The 19,264-nt window shown below is 50.5% G+C and overlaps 9 protein-coding genes across 9 annotated transcripts; 4 read left to right on the top strand and 5 right to left on the bottom strand.

The window, feature by feature from the left end:
• The first annotated feature begins 1,207 nt into the window (after window positions 1–1,207).
• EDD37DRAFT_668123 (fungal-specific transcription factor domain-containing protein) lies at window positions 1,208–4,454 on the top strand. Its single transcript, XM_062819319.1, has 5 exons — window positions 1,208–1,470; window positions 1,589–1,603; window positions 1,672–1,763; window positions 1,810–2,239; window positions 2,347–4,454. Exons 1-5 carry the CDS (start codon window positions 1,361–1,363, stop codon window positions 4,340–4,342), a joined length of 2,643 nt encoding a protein of 880 aa, XP_062667194.1. The 5' UTR covers window positions 1,208–1,360; the 3' UTR covers window positions 4,343–4,454.
• Window positions 4,455–5,262, bottom strand: EDD37DRAFT_637774 (cytochrome b5-like heme/steroid binding domain-containing protein). The gene is made up of 3 exons (XM_062817053.1): window positions 4,992–5,262; window positions 4,762–4,888; window positions 4,455–4,638 (listed from the first exon to the last, which is right to left on the bottom strand). Exons 1-3 carry the CDS (start codon window positions 5,108–5,110, stop codon window positions 4,495–4,497), a joined length of 390 nt encoding a protein of 129 aa, XP_062667193.1. The 5' UTR covers window positions 5,111–5,262; the 3' UTR covers window positions 4,455–4,494.
• Window positions 5,263–5,677: 415 nt separating this feature from the next.
• On the bottom strand, window positions 5,678–6,747 carry EDD37DRAFT_637773 (uncharacterized protein). Its single transcript, XM_062817052.1, has 2 exons — window positions 6,065–6,747; window positions 5,678–5,979 (listed from the first exon to the last, which is right to left on the bottom strand). Exons 1-2 carry the CDS (start codon window positions 6,605–6,607, stop codon window positions 5,848–5,850), a joined length of 675 nt encoding a protein of 224 aa, XP_062667192.1. The 5' UTR covers window positions 6,608–6,747; the 3' UTR covers window positions 5,678–5,847.
• Window positions 6,748–7,441: 694 nt separating this feature from the next.
• EDD37DRAFT_652673 (uncharacterized protein) lies at window positions 7,442–8,439 on the top strand (the record flags this gene model as incomplete). The annotated part of the gene is made up of 4 exons (XM_062818473.1): window positions 7,442–7,972; window positions 8,034–8,141; window positions 8,212–8,292; window positions 8,353–8,439. The coding sequence occupies 4 exons, from the start codon at window positions 7,442–7,444 to the stop codon at window positions 8,437–8,439; spliced, it is 807 nt and encodes a 268-aa protein (XP_062667191.1).
• A 116-nt stretch (window positions 8,440–8,555) lies between these two features.
• EDD37DRAFT_110639 (histidinol dehydrogenase) lies at window positions 8,556–10,312 on the bottom strand. The gene is made up of 3 exons (XM_062809207.1): window positions 9,660–10,312; window positions 8,910–9,609; window positions 8,556–8,861 (listed from the first exon to the last, which is right to left on the bottom strand). Exons 1-3 carry the CDS (start codon window positions 10,019–10,021, stop codon window positions 8,592–8,594), a joined length of 1,332 nt encoding a protein of 443 aa, XP_062667190.1. The 5' UTR covers window positions 10,022–10,312; the 3' UTR covers window positions 8,556–8,591.
• A 516-nt stretch (window positions 10,313–10,828) lies between these two features.
• On the top strand, window positions 10,829–14,150 carry EDD37DRAFT_581368 (uncharacterized protein; the record flags this gene model as incomplete). Its single annotated transcript, XM_062814418.1, has 4 exons — window positions 10,829–11,128; window positions 11,182–11,443; window positions 11,499–11,650; window positions 11,700–14,150. Coding segments are annotated over 4 exons (3,165 nt in total), but the record flags the coding sequence as incomplete, so codon positions are not given.
• Window positions 14,151–14,180: 30 nt separating this feature from the next.
• On the bottom strand, window positions 14,181–15,414 carry EDD37DRAFT_594394 (putative short chain dehydrogenase/ reductase). The gene is made up of 2 exons (XM_062814555.1): window positions 14,568–15,414; window positions 14,181–14,502 (listed from the first exon to the last, which is right to left on the bottom strand). The coding sequence occupies exons 1-2, from the start codon at window positions 15,140–15,142 to the stop codon at window positions 14,304–14,306; spliced, it is 774 nt and encodes a 257-aa protein (XP_062667188.1). The 5' UTR covers window positions 15,143–15,414; the 3' UTR covers window positions 14,181–14,303.
• A 348-nt stretch (window positions 15,415–15,762) lies between these two features.
• On the bottom strand, window positions 15,763–16,995 carry EDD37DRAFT_611820 (NADP-dependent oxidoreductase domain-containing protein; the record flags this gene model as incomplete). Its single annotated transcript, XM_062815312.1, has 4 exons — window positions 15,763–16,257; window positions 16,319–16,675; window positions 16,744–16,894; window positions 16,958–16,995. The coding sequence occupies 4 exons, from the start codon at window positions 16,993–16,995 to the stop codon at window positions 15,763–15,765; spliced, it is 1,041 nt and encodes a 346-aa protein (XP_062667187.1).
• Window positions 16,996–17,381: 386 nt separating this feature from the next.
• Window positions 17,382–19,205, top strand: EDD37DRAFT_668116 (putative cytochrome P450 oxidoreductase; the record flags this gene model as incomplete). The annotated part of the gene is made up of 5 exons (XM_062819318.1): window positions 17,382–17,539; window positions 17,600–18,044; window positions 18,097–18,601; window positions 18,658–18,870; window positions 18,924–19,205. 5 exons carry the CDS (start codon window positions 17,382–17,384, stop codon window positions 19,181–19,183), a joined length of 1,581 nt encoding a protein of 526 aa, XP_062667186.1. The 3' UTR covers window positions 19,184–19,205.
• Between the last annotated feature and the right edge of the window lie 59 nt (window positions 19,206–19,264).

Here is a 19,264-nt window from a genome sequence, read left to right as displayed (position 1 = left end):
CGGGCCATTCTATGGACCAACGCAATTTACCCCGAGCCTGCCGCTAATTCTCACCCAGAGAACCTATATAATTCTCAGCAACAGATTAGATCAACCCCACAGGAGACAGGAGCTGTTTTTTCCGTGTGGTCGGTCTTACAAGACTTGGCAAGGAGGCATGCTCTGGGGGTCCGGCATGGTTGCCCCTGGGCACCCGGCCAGAATGCACAGGACCGGGTGTGAAGATCGCTCCGTACGCCTGGATCAAGCACTGTACATATTCTTCCTTCATACTTTAGAAGCCTCCTCAGTTCTTGATGCTTTTGACACAATTTCAGCACGAGCGACCAAGCAGTCGCAATTTCTAGTCGAGGAGGAAAAACTACTCGTACAGGCACACGAGTCTGCATGTGCCATGAGACCAAGAAGTCAGAACACAACATTGGTCTTAAGCAAGAGGTCAGTCCAAACAAGAAATGAAGCTCGATCAGTCAGAAGATCATCTGGCCCGATCCGACAGGTTCGCTGCAAGATCACTACGATTGTGGTTGCAGCCAAAAGAAAGTTTGCGTTGGATGGTACCTGGTTGTGCGTGGTCATGAAAATCCTGCATGTTAGTATCCCGAAAGCCCGCCCCTTACAGTAGTCTACTCTTGTTTATGTACGACGCACCTAAAGTCGGAATCAGCAGGAGGGTGACGAGATGACATTGTACAAGAGAGTCACGGATCGATATCGGGCGAATAATCGAATTCGCCCGTGAGTGAAATCGACCGTGCCAACGCCGAAAACTGGTCTTGGGTGCGGCACGCTCTAACTTAGGGATAGCGCCTCCGTGATACTTTTGTTCCCAAGGATTGCTGAGGACTGTGCGCCGCAACCCCGATCTGAGTGACCACTGCGATATCACCTCAAATCGAGGTCGAAATGGGCGTGGCGAGGGTGATTCTCCCGAGATTGAATGCAATACTACGTAGGGAACCTCTATCTGCTCACTTGTGTTCTGCTCAATGCTCATGGTCTGCTGCCAGGGTCCAGGGGCAGTGGTCAGGTCAGCTGCTGTAAACTCTACGAATAGTGGACTAGCGGGCGCCTCTAGGATCCCATAAGTGGCTAAGTTAGTTAATTGGAGCGGGTCAACATCGTGCAAGTGCTCGTCACCCCAGGCCAACCCCAGTGACTGACCCGCTTCCCATCTCAGATCCTTCCCAACTTTTATGCCAAAAGGACGGATCCCAATTTTCTTCTTCTGCTTCGTGTCTTGTGAATCTGTCCTGCTTGCTTTCATGAGTTACCTAGGTCGCGAAAAGTCTGACGGTAGCCATATCTTCGTGCGCACCTGCGCAAACCGATCACTTCACTCAGTTGATCCTGCCCAATTATGCCGCAGACGAACAATTCGCTTGGCGCGATCATGCTGGGCAATCATTCATCATATGAAAATGCGGATGAGCCGGCTCGGGCTGAGTACTCGTGCATGTTCTGCAAGAAGTATGTACCTCAAGTGACATACATGCTTGCATCTCACACACCGCTATCCTGGCATAAAGCAAGCTCCGTTGAAATTTACCGAAGAGAATGTTCGAGGCTGACATTGAATCCTCATCAGGAGAAAGGTGAAATGGTACGTCCGACAGCCCGAAGACCAACTATTGTAGGAACGATTGGCTGAGTGGATACTGCTCGATGCAGTGATCGAACGTTGCCGTCTTGCTCGATATGTCGAAAGACGCAGCAAGAATGCCAATATCCCTCAGACGGAGGTAAACCTGGGCCAAAGCTTGGTAAGTTCGCCCATGAAGTATTGCTCCCACTCATGCTAGTGCGCAGGTACTACGCGACGGAAAAGGCCCAGAGCCGGCTCAGTCGACAAGCAGTCCAGTCGGAAATCTACCCAGGAGTGCTTTACTGCTCTCGCGTCACACGAGCGCGGAGCCTCCAATGTGGAAGCAGTCACGAATGCCACTCTGCTGCCAAGTGTTGCAAATGCAGATAACGAGCCTGGTGCTGCTGCCCAAAGCCCAAGTCAAAAACCCTATGAGAGCTACCCACTTACTCCTGCCACAACACCACTCGACGTACGCACCTTGGCTTATATCATGCATCCTTCTCACGATACCGCTGCAATTTCTCCGCTACTAAAAGATTTCGATGGGCCAACGCACGGTACAGCAAGGTGGGACGTCGGCTCTGGCACTGGTAACAAGATAGCCCAGGCCTGTACTCTACTAGGGATTTCGAGACAGTCCCTTCAGCCATAGTATGTTACCCCTCGTCAGCACTTGGGAGCTCTCAGTTTGAAAAAGATGGTGCACCTTATACGCGTTGGACGAGTGGACACCAGGCTCAGCTCTGACATTTTTACAGTCTCAACCTCTACTTTGATAACATGACCGCATTCTCGCTGTTTCACCAGCCTTCATTTGGGGAAACGTTGCGAAACATTGGTTCTGTAACTCAACTGGCGGCACTGCTCGCTTCCATGCTTGCATTCTCCGCACGATTCAGATCAAGCACCGAAGAGTGTGTCCAGGCAGGGCAACCCGACAGCCTGAATGACATGCTCGGACGGCCACTTCCTCCATTATATTTCGAGAATTTATCGCAATTGTGCGTTGATAAGGCGCTGGAGGAGTATTCGGATAGCACCCCGTCTCTGCCTGTGCTACAAGCCTTGGTGCTGCTCACCTTTCAACAACTGATCAAAGGCGCTCGCGGAAGTGCTTGGCGGCGACTGGGTGTCTGCATTCGCGTCGCATACGAGCTCAATCTCCATCACGTTGACCGATATAACACCCCGGAGGAGGATGACCCCCAAATATGGTGTAAGATTGAGGAGCGGCGACGTGCCTGGTGGGCAATTTGGGAAATGGATGTTTTTGCCAGTATGATCAAACGCTGTCCCATTACCATTGACTGGACCGACCAGGAGACACGATTTCCGGTGCCGGATGATGACTGGTACCAATTACGTTTCAGCTCCAGCTGCTTTCTTGAATTGAAACCAATGGATCGGTTGAAAGCGCTGCAACAATGTGGCACGCAAAGCCCGAAATCTTGGTTCATCGTGTTGGATTCTCTCATGCGGGACGGTCACACCCTTTCCAAGTTCAGAAGCCCTCGGCCTGGAATAGGCAAACCAGGTTCATCACGCAGCACGTGGAGAACTCCTGACAAGGACAATAGTGAGACACTGGCTATTCTGAACAACACATTGCGTTGTTTCTGCATGGCTTTGCCCAAAAGTCTACGCCAACCAGGTGGATCGATGGCCTTTACTTCCACTGATCCGGCTGCAGTGGTTGCAACCAGACGGCTCCAGAGCGCGCAGTACAGCATTCACGTCACGATCCAACTCACGCGCATGATGCTTCACCATCAAGATGCGTACTACGGCGCCCAGCAAGATTTACAGCTTACTGACTCGAGGTTTGCCCAAGAACAAGAACGACGAGCGGCAATCGAGAATCAGTCGTTGAGTCTTCATCTAGGTCCAACGAGAAAAGGCCTCCAGCAATTCATCGAGGCAGCTGATGAGCTGCTTCGGATCGTGTCGTGCAGCTCTGAAGACCATGTTCGATATGTAAATCCTTTCCTTGCAAGCATCATTTGGTATGGTGCAGTGGTACATCTTGGATGGAAGATCCTTGCACCACCAAGCACGAATTTAGACTGGGTCGAGTCCAAGTTCGCGGTCATGCACATGATATTGGGCAAATTTGCAGAATTCTGGGATTTGCCTCGTGCACTGCAAGAAAATCTTGCGTCGGTAGAGGAGAAATTAAGCCTGTTTACCAGACCGCAAACTCGCAAGCTATCGCGCGGTTGGGCGGCCGTGGATGGGCACAGCAGTAAGCCTGCAACTGGTGCCAAACGGTCGGCAGGTTCTCAAGAATCATCCAGCGAAGACAGTTCGATGGGGCGTCGTGCAGCGGCAGAGTCTTTCCCAACGGGTCGACATGGTTCTCAGCCACTACAATCCTCATCAAAAGAAAATCCCAGTATCGCAGAGCCAGATCCCAAAGACCGGACGCCGTTTGACTTCGACCCGCTTGATGGGAGAGACTCGGGCGTTTGCAGCAACGACTACGTTCAGGGCGGAGAGCAAGCCTTCGAACCGGGCCTTGTACCAACTCTCGGTGGCGATATGCTTGTCAAAGACAGCAGCTTTGACAATGGTGAGTTCCTGTTCGACGAATCCTGTTTGATGGATATGGATATAGTTACCTCAAACGGGACATCTGCTTCTGTGGCACGAGAAAACAACCCCCTTCGGCCCGGGCTATGGGACGATTTGCAATGGGACATGAATTCCGCAACCGACCCAGGAAGACTTCTACTAAACATCATGGACTATAATTAGGACTCATTCGGATTTGAAGTACTGCTGGTAGCGAAAGGTTGTTATACTTTGTACCCTGGAAGGTTATCAAGCTTCACATAAATATCCCCAAATGCCAATGGTTCTGCCGTTATTGATCTTTCTGGCGATGAGAGCTTTTCGTGTTGTTTCGGTTACACGCGAACTTGAAAGTACCAATATCCCGCCATAGCCGTCGCACCAGTAGCAATGGCAAAGCTATAGAGGATTGCAGGGTTGAACGCCGCCTTGTTCGCCTTCTTTTTGATGGATCGAGCAGCTGTCGCCGTGGCTGCGGACTAAGAAAAGGTGTGAATCAGCGAAGCGCCTTTGAAGTTGAGGTATAACTGAGAGGTAAGGCGTGCGGTGAGGCAGCCACAGGAGTAACCACATGACACCAGGGCGGAAACATGCACACATACTGCTTGGTCCAGACGTCCTAGCAACAGTTCTTCCAGTTGTTGATGAGCTTCCTTAGAATGTCCAACTTCATCGAATGCCTCGGTCGCATCTTTTCCAGCGTAGTCATTGATCACTTCCACTCCACCTCTAAGCATGGTGTCCATCTATTAGCTAACTTCCACGCTCAACAGGAGTCTCTGGGCTAAAGCACCAAGATGATTGCGCATACACCCTGAAAGTAGACACTTACGGGTGCTCGTCCAGGAATCGAGTGACATCGTAAACGCTGTTCTCATAAATCAGATAGATATCGTCGTGCTGAGCATGTCGCGCCACCTCAGCGATTGTGAAATGCTTTTCCCGCCCCATTGCACCGTCCAGCAGATAGATTCGGTCGCAAGCACACAATATGAAATTACTTCAACAACATGCGACTATGGCGGCAACTTGAGTACAGTTGGTTCAAGAAATGGCGGAGTTGTAGTAATTTCACAAACGAGCGCTTCGTAAGACTGAAGCTGACAAATGGAATGAATGGGAGCACGCTTGTATTTGGCCATTCTCTGTTGCTTGTAATCTCTTAGACCATATGGGGTGGGGCACACCGTGGCCGAAGAGAAACCGGCTTGTCTCCATCCTCGGCGAAAATGGCTGTACTGATGATTCTCGGACGACTTAGCTGAGTACGGGTCCGTGTCTGAGGAGTACCGCGCCGGCTATGTCCATCAAGGACCGTAGGCGGGCATAGTCCGACAGACAGTATCAAGAAACCTTTGACGTGGTTTGCTTCTCCAATGAATCTCACCGCTCGCTCAAAGACGCAGACGCCTCGGTGATTAGCCCGCTTTATGTACAGATACTTTCGAAGTTGAACGAGGGGATAAACCTCCTCACATATGATCCCGTGTTTCCCTGATATGACTGTACTATACTGGTCAGGCATCGACGGTTCTGGTGTTGCTGTCAAACCAATATCGAGCCTATAACCCAGTCACTGACTGTTCTATATGTTACATCGTCTAAAAAGAAGTCTGACGATATCCCGATTTGACAAACGTTCCATCGCAAGCCGACTTCATTCGCTCTCTTACGTGATCTCGAAGACATCAAGGCAAGCTTCCGAACAGGGGACTCAACTCCACAACATGAGTAGGTATCACAAATTCTGCATAGTAATCTTTCAAAGTGTCAATGCACTGCTGAAACCCTGGCCTCCTCTCGAATACTTCATGATGTGCCTGCAGCACAGATATTAGCGGTGTCAATCTTGGGCAGAGGGTACCAATTCCGGCATATGAAGCACAAAGTAAGAACGGGACATACACTGTGAGATTTCCAATTGATCAAAAGAAGTTGATCTTGGGGGTTCTCTATGAGCGGACTAATCCACCATCCGTCGCACCCGGGCTCTGCATCGAGTACCTTCGATACCACTCGCCTAAAGCCGTCGTAATAGCCTGCTACTCCGCCCTCGACTACCTTCGTCAAAGCAACTTCAACGCAAGGTGACTCAATCACTGATCTGAGATGTGCCAAGTCGCTCAAGTCCCACTGCCCTGCGGGAGCGTGCTGCTGCCAGGTTATTTTCCGGCCCCTGAGTGCTGGCTGAGCGACACGATTGAAGTCATTGTATGAAGGTGAAGTAAAGAAGGATCGCGAAGCCGAGAGATCTGACCACAGCAGTAGCAGAAGGATCGTATATTTGTCCTCGTGACGACGCCCTTGCCAGGCAGCAACGAGACCAGGAGCGCCCGTCAGGATGGAAAGGGCAGGGGCTAACTCCTGGTCAATCTCTGCAGAGGTTGGGGTCGGTCGATGTGGGATCGTGATGATCTGGAGGATCGGAGTACTCGCAGAAGAAGACATTATCGAAGAGACCGACTTTGAAATGGTGCAGGTGATCTGGCTTCACTGCTTGAAATCGTTCACAAAATCTGGCTTTATGGCCTGTCCCAGCTCTTGTTCACAGCAGTGCAAGTTCGCACAATTCTACTACTTCACATAATTCTTGCTCCGTGGGACTGCTAGATTATCACTCAACCAGGGCGGGAACAACAGTAGTATTAGACCACTGATCCACCAAATTGTAGGCCAGCATTAGTAATCGTTAATGAATGGGTGGATTCGTCCGAGATCATGGCGCCGGAAGCGGTGTTGCAAAGACAAAACATGGTCCTGTGTGTCCTTCTGAAATGGCGGATCACGGAACTAGTCGGGAGTGATCAAACACCAAGGACATCCATACGAAGGTCTTTCTTACTGCTAATGCGGTTTCAGTTTCATCCCAGGGCTGCGTCGCTATTCTGTCAGGATGGCCCGTGACGTTGAGCGAAAGCCCGCGACCGATGCGGAGTCATTATTGATCCGTCCGTCCCATACGTCTCCGGTAGTCAGCACAACCTTTCTGAGTTGCAAGGACCGATAGTTGTAATTCTTTGTGTCCTAGCCAAACCTGACGGGTTTGTGTCGATCGCACTCTCGATGTTTGCTTTATGCCCGGTCCAGGTCAGCTGCGCAAGTGGATCTATTGTCCTGCTGCAATAGCATTATGAGCCTTGCTTCATGAAGGGAGGCTCCGAGCTATCCCATGCTCGGACGCAAAAGCAACTCTGTCCTAACATGAAAAGTCAATCGTTCTCGGCGAACAGCGCGTCTGACCTACTGTGTCGAGCTCGGCGGTAACTGGGCATCAAATAAAGGATGGGTTCAAGAGTTGCTCTTGTGACAGCGTCTTCTGCAGGGCTCGGAGCGGCGATCGCAAAGTCCATCGTGGAGGACTTCCGTGTGGTGATTAACTACCACGGAGATGCAGCGAGGGCAGAAACGACCGTGGAACAACTTAAAGCCCTTGTGGAAACCAGGTCATCTCATGAGAAGCTATCTGACGAGGTGACCATGGCACCCGCCGAAGATCTCAGGACCCCCCGGGTTCTAGCCCTACGGGCAGACATGAGCAGCCGCACCTCAATCGCACAGCTTGTCAAAGATGTCGTGGACCAGATGGGACGATTGGACGTGGTAATTTCCAATGCTGGATGGACTCGAATAAGAGACTTTCAAGATCTGGATGACAACGTCGACGAGGAAGACTGGGATGAATGCTGGCAAGTGAACGTCAAGAGCCACCTTTGGCTGCTGCATGCCTCAAGACAGTATCTAGAGTCAAGCCCAAACGGGGCCTTTATCAGCGTAGCAAGCGTGGCCGGTGTGAAGCCTAGTGGTAGCTCCATCGTAAGTAGTTCCCTCAATTTCGGTCACTGTTTATTGGAGGGAATGCTGACACCACAGCAAGGCTTATGCTGTGACCAAAGCTGCCCAAATCCATCTAGTGAAGTGTCTTGCGGCAGTGGTGTCGCCTCTTGTCAGAGTGAACTGTGTGTCTCCAGGGATTCTTATGACAGTAAGTGACACACCACCATAGCCCGGATACCAACTAGGCTTCATCAGAAAACATTCTAAAAGGGGTACAGGACTGGGGTCGCCAATTCCCGGAGGATACGTTGACAGTTGCCAAAGAGAAGACTCTGCTGAAGCGATTCGCGACTGTACAGGTATGTTAGCCCCCCACAAATACCATGGTTGAATGAAGGCTCTTGTGCTCATTGAAGTAGGATGTGGCGGAACAGGTCAAGTCGATGGTTTTAAGCAATTCAATCACTGGCGTGAATATGGTTGTGGACGCCGGGTTCAGTTTGTGAACATAACTATAGATGGCCGACATGTTTCAAGTACCTCGTCAATAGTGTGGTTCAACGGTTTTGCAAGTAAGCATGCATAAAGCATTGAAATATATCTGCATGGCCTCTAGCCTCAGTCTTGCTAGGGTATGTGGTTACTCTGAGATTGATACCTAAGCATGGACGCCATTTGCTTTCGGAGACCCGTCAATCCACTCAAAGCTGTCGTGCAAGTACTTATATGCCCGTAAATCTCCAGACCGAGCATGGCCTTCAAAATTTTCGGCCCGTGCAGCGCGACCACAGAGCCTACCCAGACTTCCACTCTCCTGGTTCGACTTGACCTCCTGGTAAGTCACAGTCTTCAGGAACTTGCCCACCCATAAGCCCCCAGTGAACTTGGCCGCATTACGGGTGGGTAAGACATGATTGGTACCGATACACTACGAGTAATTAGCAAGCTCTTCTGCGATTGAAGGGATCCCACTTACCTTGTCACCATATGATACGCAAGTCTTCTCTCCTAAAAAGAGCGCGCCATAGTGTGACATCTTCTCAAGAGCCTCACGGGGGTTTTCTGTCAGGATCTGAACATGCTCACTGGCGAATTGATCAGCGAGGCGGTAAGCCTCGTCCAAAGAGTCGACGACAATGACTTCACCGTGCATCTTCCACGACGTGCCTGCCAGCTGCGCGGTTGGTAGAATTTCAAGTAGTCTTTCAACCTCTGATATGGACCTCTGTCCAACGGTCAGGCATGTTGTAATTAATACTGCCGGCGTATCTGGGCCATGCTCGGCCTGCGATAGTAGATCCGTCGCAATTGTGAATGGATCAGCTTTGTCATCTGCCACGATCAAAATTTCCGTGGGTCCAGCGGGCAAATCGATTCCGATCTCCCCAAAAAGCTGTCGTTTGGCTTCGGCAACGAATGAATTGCCTGGCCCGGCGACGAAGTCCACTTTCTTGATAAGTTCAGTGCCAACGGACATGGCTGCGACAGCTTGGACACCACCTAAGATGTAGATCTCGTCGGCACCGGCCAGATGCATTGCGGCGACTGTAGCAGCAGGGATCTTGCCCTGAAGAGGGGGAGTGCAGGCGATGACTCGTTGTACTCCGGCAGCTTTGGCTGTGCAGATTGTCATGTGAGCCGAAGCTAACAAGGCATAGCGCCCTCCAGGTATATAACTAACATCACCTTAGCCACAGTGGAGCGAACATTGGACCTTTGTACTTACGCGCCCACAGCAGCGATGGGGATATTCTTCTGACCCAGAGAAACACCTGGCCGTATTTCCATCTCAAAGTCGACCAATGATTTACGTTGCGCAAGCGCGAACTTTCTGACGTTTGCTTGAACTGTTTTGATGTCTTCTATGATCTGCTCTGGCACCGTGGCTATGATCTTCTCAAGCTCTGATAATGATAGTCGAAACGAGTCCGGCGACCACTTGTCGAATTGGATCGAATATGCCCGAACAGCCTCGTCACCACGGACGCGAATGTCATCGATGACGCCTTTGACAATCTTTGGCACGTCAAGAGAAGTCGACGTTGCAGCATCGGTCTTGTCGGCCGGACGCTTCAAGATTTGTGGCATGGTTGGCGATGATCTTAGCGAAAGTGCAAATATTGTATTGCGGCTGACCGTTTTCTGCTATTGAAGGAAGGCAGATGACTTCAGATTTGTAAAACTTCTGGGACCTTTGCAGGCAATGTAGCCGGTCACGGTGCTCCAAGTACTCGAGTCGTGATCCTAGAATGCTTTGGCTGCACCATTCTACCACCTCCACTTTCACGCACGGCGCGGGACCCCGATGCCAGACCCGGGGAACTGTGCGTTCGAACACGAGGCCGCCATTTAAAGTTTGTGCCTTGCCAGATCCAATCCAAATTGACCCGACAATAAACGCCCGAGTTTGCGTCCAAGGTCTATACAATGTCCGTCTATATTACTAAGATCAAGTTCAAAGTAGGGCCGAGTGCCGAATGGGACGCGGGGCGGTCAAGTTGATGTTTGGGGAAATCATAGTGCTGCCGCACCCGATTTTCTTCTCCGTTCTGCTCAACACGCCTAACCCTTGAGGGTACGGGGGAGGTGGAGGGGAGGGTACCCACCGATTGTCAGGTCAAATCAACCAATAACGTATGCCGTGATGCTGCCGTGCTATTGTGAGACCTGAATGATAGCCTGGCTGAGAGTCTCTATATTTCCAGGCTCCTACCCGCAACGGTATCTGGAGGAATACGAATATATTGCGGAATCAAATTCACGAGCCGTCTCAGTCTGTTCCATGACCCAGTCCTGTCTGCAGAAGCTTGTAGGGAATTTGGCAAAGATTCCTATTGAATTGCTTTACCAATCTACCTGAATCTTGAATATTCAGGCACTCTAAATAGTTGCAATATGCCTACGGTCGAGATTCCTGGTGGATGTCATGGGGAGAGACTGATCCCTCACATTGTCGACGCCTACGCTCATTCCAACCCAGAACGGGCGTATGCATTAGTGCCGTTATACCTGGATGGACGCATGGAATACCGAACAATCACGATGCGTGATTTGTCTAATGCCGTCAACCGTGCTGCCTGGTGGTTGAAAGAGAACTTGGGCCAGTCTACAGACTTTGAGACCCTTGCATACATGGGACCAGCAGACATTCGCTACGGAATATTCTTTATCGCTGCCATCAAGGTCGGCTATAAGGTACTTGTCGTGACGCATTTTGTTGAAATCCTCGCTGACTATCGTGCCGGTAGTTTTTGGTGCCTTCAGCACGTAATTCCGTGTCTGGCAATGTGTCTTTGTTTGCAGCCTGTCAGTGCAAAAAAATAGTTTGTGGCAACGACATTGTGAAACGGCTCGGAGCATTAGAATCACAGATATTAGGTCTTCAGCACTTCGTTGTGGAAGAATTGGAAGATCTGCTATCGTCAAAATCCCCAAACTTTCCATACAACAAAACGCATGCTGAAGCTGTAAAGGATCCGGTGCTCATATGTCATACATCAGGCTCAACAGGTCGGTGGATGGCTTTACTGACTGTATCCTTTGTTTGTAGCTAACGCAGCTTTAGGAGCTCCCAAGCCCATCGTCCTTCCCAACGGTGCGTTCAGTGTCATCGACAATCAGCGCAAACTGTCGAAGATCGAGGGCCGACAAAATATGGACTATTCTTTATTCGATCTTGATGGAAATTACTTTGTGAATACTTTCCCCGGATTTCATGTAAGCCTCGCTCTCGCTAGTCAAGGGCATGACTGACGATAACATACAGGTGGGCGGCATGGTAGCCATGGCGGCACTGCCGATCTACTACAACACAGCAATAGTAATGGTGCCGCATGACCAACCGGCAAATGGTCAGTTGTTAGCTCAAGTGCTGTCACGAGTAATAGCTCGCGCCATCTTCTCGCCCCCAACGGTGATCGAAGAGCTACTTGAAACGACCGATGGGTCCAACAAGCTTGCCAAGCTCGACTTCATCATGTACGGAGGTGGTCCACTATCTCCTATGGCTGGCCAAAGTATCAGCGAGTCTACTTTATGCGTATCAGTCATCGGCTCTACTGAGTGTGGCATAATTCCGGCTCGGGTGCCTCCTAAGGAAGCATGGAACTATTTCGAGTTCCATCCGGAATACAAAGCAGAAATGGTCCATATAGCCGACGACATATATGAGCTAACGATACCGAATCCTCCTCAGATGGCTTGGATACATACAATTTACCACACCTTTCCTGATGTTGAGGTATGGCATACCAACGATCACTATAAGCAGCATCCAGAGAACTGTAAGTTATTTACTTTCAGAGGTAGAGGCGACGATGTTATCGTGCTGAGCAACGGCGAGAAATTCCAGCCTGTCACGGCAGAAAGCGTCGTGCAGAGCCACCCAGATGTGGACGGGGCCCTTGTGGTAGGCACCGGCCGGTTTCAGCCTGTCCTGATCATCGAACCACGGAAACACCCAGATGACCCTGAAAGACTTATCAACAGCATCTGGCCGGCCGTAGAAGCTGCCAATAAAGAATCTGCAGCTCACGGCAGGATCTTTAAAGGTAAAGTCCTTCTTACCTCACCTGAGAAACCCTTCGTGAGAACCAGCAAGGGCACAATCATTCGTGCGAGATCTGCCGCTTTATACGAGGGAGAAGTGGAAGAGCTCTTTGCTGAGGCGGCCAAAAATCCAGACATTCGCGCTTTATCGCAAGAAGAAGTGCAGAGCTTTGATGCTCTCAGAAAAGCAGTGGGGCAATATATCAGGCCTGTCATACCAGACCTATCACCAGACTCAGATGGCGACGTCGAAGACTTTTTCAGCTTCGGATTGGACTCAGTCCGGACCCTTGAGCTCTCAAATGGACTTCGTGCTCTACTTCGGCCTCATGTCACCTCTAATGATCTTACAGCTATATCTTCCAGACTCATCTATGCTTACCCTTCCATCGAAACCCTTTCGAGGCAGCTGTGCAAACTTTTGCCATCACAGGATCTTGAATCCACTGATAATACCTCGTCAGAGCGTTCGACTCGCATGGCTGCAATGCTCGAACGCTATGCAGATGATCTACCAAATAGGAGCCCGCTGCTGCCAGAAAACAAGGACGTAAGCCTTGTCCACGTCTATGATCACGGACAAGGATTATGTATCGCCTTGACAGGTTCCACCGGCTCTTTAGGATCCCAGCTCCTGTGTGCCCTTCTCGCTGACCGGAGAATCGGAAGTGTGGTCTGCCTTAATCGAGCATATGATGGCCAACAGCGGACACTTCAGCGTTTAGGAGAGCTACGAACGACAATTGATATGTCCAAGGTCGAGTTCTACAAGGTCGACTTTGAATCGATCAAGCTTGGTCTGCAGGAGGATACTTATCACGCTCTTCTGGCCAGAGTCGACGTAATCGTCCACAATGCGTGGAGAGTAGACTTTAACCAAGCACTTCAATCCTTCGAACCTCAGATACGCGGCGTTCGTCATCTGATCGACTGGGCAGCAAATAGCGGCCGACGCCCACGTCTGTCGTTCGTATCTTCAATCTCGTCGGTCGCCCAATGGTCAGATTCATACCCCAACAAGCAGGAAATTCCTGAGAGCTCTTTGACAGAAGTCGACTACAATGTGGCGCTGCCAATGGGGTACGGGGAGTCCAAGCATGTTGCTGAGCGTCTTCTTGCTATTGCTGCAGACGTGGCCAGAATCACTGTCGACGTGCTACGCCTTGGGCAAGTTGCAGGGCCAATCTCACCGAACGCAGGCTCCTGGAATAGAAGTGAATGGTTTCCGGCACTCATCGAGACATCCAAATCCACAAATCGCATACCAGACAGGCTGCCGGAAGTGAATTGGGTGCCCGTGGATGTGTTGGCTGGCATTATTGTCGACTTGCTCCATCATGAACACGGAGGTTGTAAGACCTTCAACCTACTGAACCCACATACGCGGCCGTGGGAAGAGCTGACATCCACTATACAACGGAACATTGGAGGTAATGTGGTGCCATTCAAAGCATGGATCCAGGACTTGCAAAGCGTCGACTCTTCGGACCCTTCTGAAGTGAAATCTAAACCAGCGCTGAAAATCTTGGACTGGTTCGTTGGCCTCGAACAGTCAATGTCGTCTGGCAGGAGCCAACCAAGCTTCAGGACTGTCAACGGCATTGAGGCGAGCAGGATTATGGCAGAGCTACAGCCGGTCAGTGACGCATGGATGGAGCATTGGCTAAAGAGTCTGCCGCTGGAGAGCTGAGACTTAGTGGTGGATTTCGACGGCGGTTTGTCCAATAAGAGTCCAGGGTGATTGCAATACTTGTCTGCGTCCCTGGCTCCATAGAATCTTTATCTACCAATGAATGGAGCACTTCTGTAGTGATCCGACCAGTTAGCACAGCATGCCGCCGTCCACGACGGTGGCTGTGCCGGTCATGAAGCTGGACTCGTCGCTCAAAAGAAAACAAAACACATTTGCAGCCTCTGCAGGGTCGCCCATGCGATTCAACGGCACTCGTGCAAAAACCGACGACATGTTATCTTTGTCCAACTTCCCTATGGAGCCTACCATTGGTGTTGCGAAGATGCCCCTGTCAATTTGTTAGCCATGGAAATCAGGCTTCGATTAGGTCGTCTAGAGAAGGGAATCTCTTACGGGGCAACGCAATTTACGCGTATTCCGCGTGCTCCAAACTCGCCTGCTGCACTCTTTGACAAGCCGATCACTGCGTGCTTCGTCGCGGAGTAAACAGAGTTCATCGGGTGCCCTTCCAAGCCCGTCGTACTTGAGGCATTGACTATGCTGGCTCCGCTCTTCATAACTTTTAGTTGAGCGCGCATGCAATTGAACAGGCCTTTCAGGTTGACGCTTGTCACCTTGTCGAACTCCTCGTCGTCTATTTGTGTCAGATCGCCGACGCCAAAGGATTTGCCCAGAATGCCGGCAACATTAGCGGCGCCATCTATCCGGCCATAGTGTGATCTTGTCGACTGGACCCATTCGTTGACTTGGCTGCTGTGGCGAATGTCCACTGCCGATGTGGTGATTCTGCTTCTGCTGGATGATTGTTCTGAAGCTGTGATCTCTGGGATAGCCTGGTCCAACGCATCCTTGCGCACATCGCACAATGCCAGCAGCGCCCCTCGGGCGTAGAGGGTTCTGGCCGTTGCCAGGCCTATTCCGGAGGCGGCGCCAGTGACGGAAACAACTTTTCCTGCGAGCGATGCCATTCTCCAAGCCTTGTGCTTTACAGTGTGGATTGGATCTTCCTCCGAAACTTGAGTTGTCGGGACGCATTTTAGAGAGGAAGCCAGTCGTTCTTCGGCCCATTGTTCGCCGTGATGAAGTCATCTCCATCGTCCACCGTGACGGACGGATTTTCAACTACCCCGCAAGCCGCTTCTGCGTCCGGGGTCCCACTTCATATTCGGGTGAATTAGTTGCAAATTCAGTCAATGGCTTGGAAGGGACGCCCCGTTGTGGAGAGACGCTACAGTTCGAGTCCAAGAAGGACTAAGGCTATGTTAGAAGCCTGCAGGTAGCCATGAAGTCAATACCGCATGAAAGGGCTCTTCAACACCACCGTTCGCCTGGATAGCAGCTACTGTGTCAGGAAAAGATACCAAGCGCCGGAATACCGAGGAAGCTTTATTGTAGATAGATGTCGCCTGCTTTTCTCGGGCAATTGCCATATGCGAAGGACGGAACAGCCATTGGACTCACCCTTCGGAGATTGTCAAGCTGTTTCTACTGTGTACAATTATTCCGTCCGTTCATGATTTCCCACTTCAACCTGTCAACATAGTCCTTCGCGATAGTTGCCATGTGCACCAAGTTTAGCACCCGTCACTCAGTAACCGGTTACATTTTTGGGCTGATATGGTTCCTCAAGATACTCAATGTCTTCCTTGGAGAGTTGGAGCCTTGTCGCCTCGATAGCTTTGTCAATCCTTTCCCGAGATGACAGACCAAGGACGGGATTTAAACCTTTACTCAAAACCCACGCTGTGGCCACGGATGCCATTGGCACACCGATTCTCTTTGCGAGCTGCTCAACACGATCGACGATGGCTTTGTCTGCCTCGCTTTCTCGTGTTATCAGTGTGGATAAGTATGCGTCAGTACCTTCACGCTTGGTAGCAGCAGAACCCCAAGGTCTCCCCAATATGCCACGCGCAACAGGGGACCAAGGAATGACACCAACACCTGTAGCCTTACAATATGGTATCATCTCGCGTTCTTCTTCTCGATAGAGCAAATTCAGGTAGTTCTGCATGCTGACAAAACGATGCCAGCCACGGGCTTCCGCTATGTTCTGCATCTTTTGAAACTCCCACGCAGCCATCTGTGCACAATGTAAGAAAGAACGTAGCACGTCCGCCATAGACGGGTGGAAAGACACTTACGCTGCTTGCACCAATGTAGCGCACCTTGCCAGACTGCACCACATCATTGAGGGCACCCATGATCTCCTCCATGGGTGGGTCTCGATCTAGTCGGTGTATTTGGAGCAGATCGATGTAAGTCCCAAGCCTGGACACGCTTGCGTCGACTGCGTCAAAGATATGCTTCCGGCTTAAGCCCACTCGGTTGACCATAGGACCGTTATTGGTAACGCAATCTGCCAAGGGCAATTGATTTCCATCATGGCTCACACCGAAATAACATTTGGTGAGAATGGTGACGTTCTCTCGAGGAATTTTGTACGCCTTCAAAGCCTTGCCGATGATTCTTTCACTATCACCGTGGGAATAAAAGTCAGCCTGTCATAATCATATTAGACTTGCACAGTTGAGGCCTCAGTCAGTGGCCACGAGCCAAGTTCACTCACCGTGTCCCATGTATTTATCCCACAATTATAAGCATGTTCCAGGATGGGAAGCGAGTGGTCTTCGTCCATTACCCATCCTTCCCATTTCGGATTTCCAAAACCCATTGTGCCCAAGATTATTGGAGAAATCTTGAGCCCCGAGGTGCCCAACCTGTGTCACGAAGTGAGTCAGCTAGAGTGGGAGCTAACAACGAGCATGAGGAAGCTTCCTGACCTTGTGTACTCCATATTTCTTGTAGCTAGTCTCCACATAGTGAACGAATCCTGAGCAGGTTGCAAGTGCGCATGTCTCATGGCTATATATATTTCAATCGACAGGTAGACAGCGTGTACAGAGCACTGTCGGTCGTGGCTGCCGTGCAATACTCAATGATGCTAAACTGGGCGCCCACACAGCAAGTTCGGTGATATCTATTCTCGGGTGGAATGGGTGGCCCCGTGGCTCATGTGTTGTGGCCGAAAACCGCCCGCAATCGTCGTTGGAGATCGCCCGTAGGCCCATGTGCACATCAGGCAATGTACCCGTAGCCTTGCTTTGATTACGGCATCGTTGACATCAAGTCGATATATTCATATGGTCGAGTATCACGAAACTACACGGTCTCTTGCAACATTTTTACCTCGTCTCAAGATCAAAGATGTCGACATTTTTGTGGCTGATAACTGTTTTGTTGGCGGTTGGTGTATATCGTGTGTTGCAGATAGGCAAACGTGACCCACGCATGCCCAAAGGACCACCAACAATACCCATCCTTGGGAATGCACACTTAGTACCACCTGAGGGGCTTTTCAAGCAGTGAGAGATGATCCGATAACGGAATGATGGACGTGTACACATCTAACACCTCACATACAGATTCAGATCATGGGCGAAGGAGTACGGACCTGTCTTCTCGCTCAAGTTCGGACCATCGAACATGATCGTCCTATGTGATCGTAAAGCCATTCATGCGCTTCTTGATAAAAAAAGCAACATTTACTCTGACCGGCCGCATACATATGTAGGCCAGCTACTGACCAAAGGAGACATGATCGCTCTTGAGCAGATGGACGACCACTGGCGACTGAAGCGCAAGGTGGTAGCTCACAACTTTTCACCGAAACAGCTGGACGAGAAGCACTTTAAAGTCCAAGAGGCTGAAGCAACGATGCTGATGGCTGACCTTCTTAATGATCCCAAAGGCTTCTACAATCACATTCGCCGATATACAGCATCAGTCGCTTCGGTTCTCATCTTCGGCTCTCGAGGAGCAACATTTGACTCCTTTTGGGCTCATGGTGTATACGACGTCATGTCAAAGGTGATGTGGAGAGAATTAAGCTGGAATAACTACTTTATTAACTTTCTTCCAGTGGACTGAGGCAATGGAGCCTGGTGCAAATCCGCCGGTGGATGAATACCCCCTCCTGCAATGGGTACCACTGTGGTTGGCACCATGGAAGCGGCGAGCAATCCTTGCTGGGCAAACTATGGACAAGGTCTGGGGAGAAGCAGTCAACAGAGTCCAAAAAAGACGCACGCACGGCTTGCGCAGAGACTGTATCACTGATACTCTACTTGATGAGTGGAAAGATGGTATGCCTATAAGCCAGCACTCTTTCAACAATCTTGTCGGTGAACTTGTCGAAGGCGCTGCAGACACCACAGCAGCTCAACTTCTTACACTTGTCATGGCATTTGCCAAAAACCCACGTGTGCAAAAGCGTGCTCAAGAAGAGATCGACAAGGTTTGTGGAACCGAAAGATTCCCTCTGTGGTCGGATTTCAAGGATATACCCTATATCAACGCGATCGTTAAGGAGGGCATGCGATGGAGGCCTGTCGCTGTGACGGGCTCACCACATCGAGTGCGCGAAGGTTGGCACTGCCGATGCCCTCTGCGAAGACCACGCGCGCTAACAGCCGCTGTACAGATGATTACTACCAAGGGATGCTGATTCCTAAAGACTCGACCATCATCGTTCCTGTTTGGGCGTTACACCATGGCGATGAATTTGACGACGAGAATGAATTTAGACCCGAGAGATATGTGGGACACAGCAAACTAGCCAATGACTATGCTGGCAGTCCTGATTGGGCGAATCGTGATCATTATGGTTATGGCGCAGGAAGGAGAATATGCCCAGGTGAGCAAGGACATCCATACTGACAAAGATACATGCTTGCTAACTGAAGGAAGGCATGCACTTTGCTGAGAGAAATATGTGGCGCGTCACAGCAAAATTGCTCTGGGCTTTCGAATTCGCGGAACCTCTCGACCCTAAAACGGGAAAGGTTATCAGCCTGGACCCAGATGCATATAATCGTGGTATCCTACAGGCTCCCCTACCATACAACGTCCAAGTGACTCCACGGAGCCCTCAACATGTACAGACTATAAAGCGAGAGATTGCTGCGGCTAAAGAGTTTTTGAAACCATGGGAAGAGCTCAAAGATTGATGGCCATGCATGGTAAAGGGACTTTGGTCAACAGGCCTCCATGTCAATTGCTTCAGAATTAGAACACTACCTATGAAACTT

Source organism: Exophiala viscosa (assembly GCF_022695815.1).
Source record: "Exophiala viscosa unplaced genomic scaffold EDD37scaffold_10, whole genome shotgun sequence".
In the NCBI taxonomy this organism is placed as follows: domain Eukaryota; kingdom Fungi; phylum Ascomycota; class Eurotiomycetes; order Chaetothyriales; family Herpotrichiellaceae; genus Exophiala; species Exophiala viscosa.
Note: the sequence above shows the minus strand (reverse complement) of the source record. Positions and strands in the feature narration are given on the sequence as shown.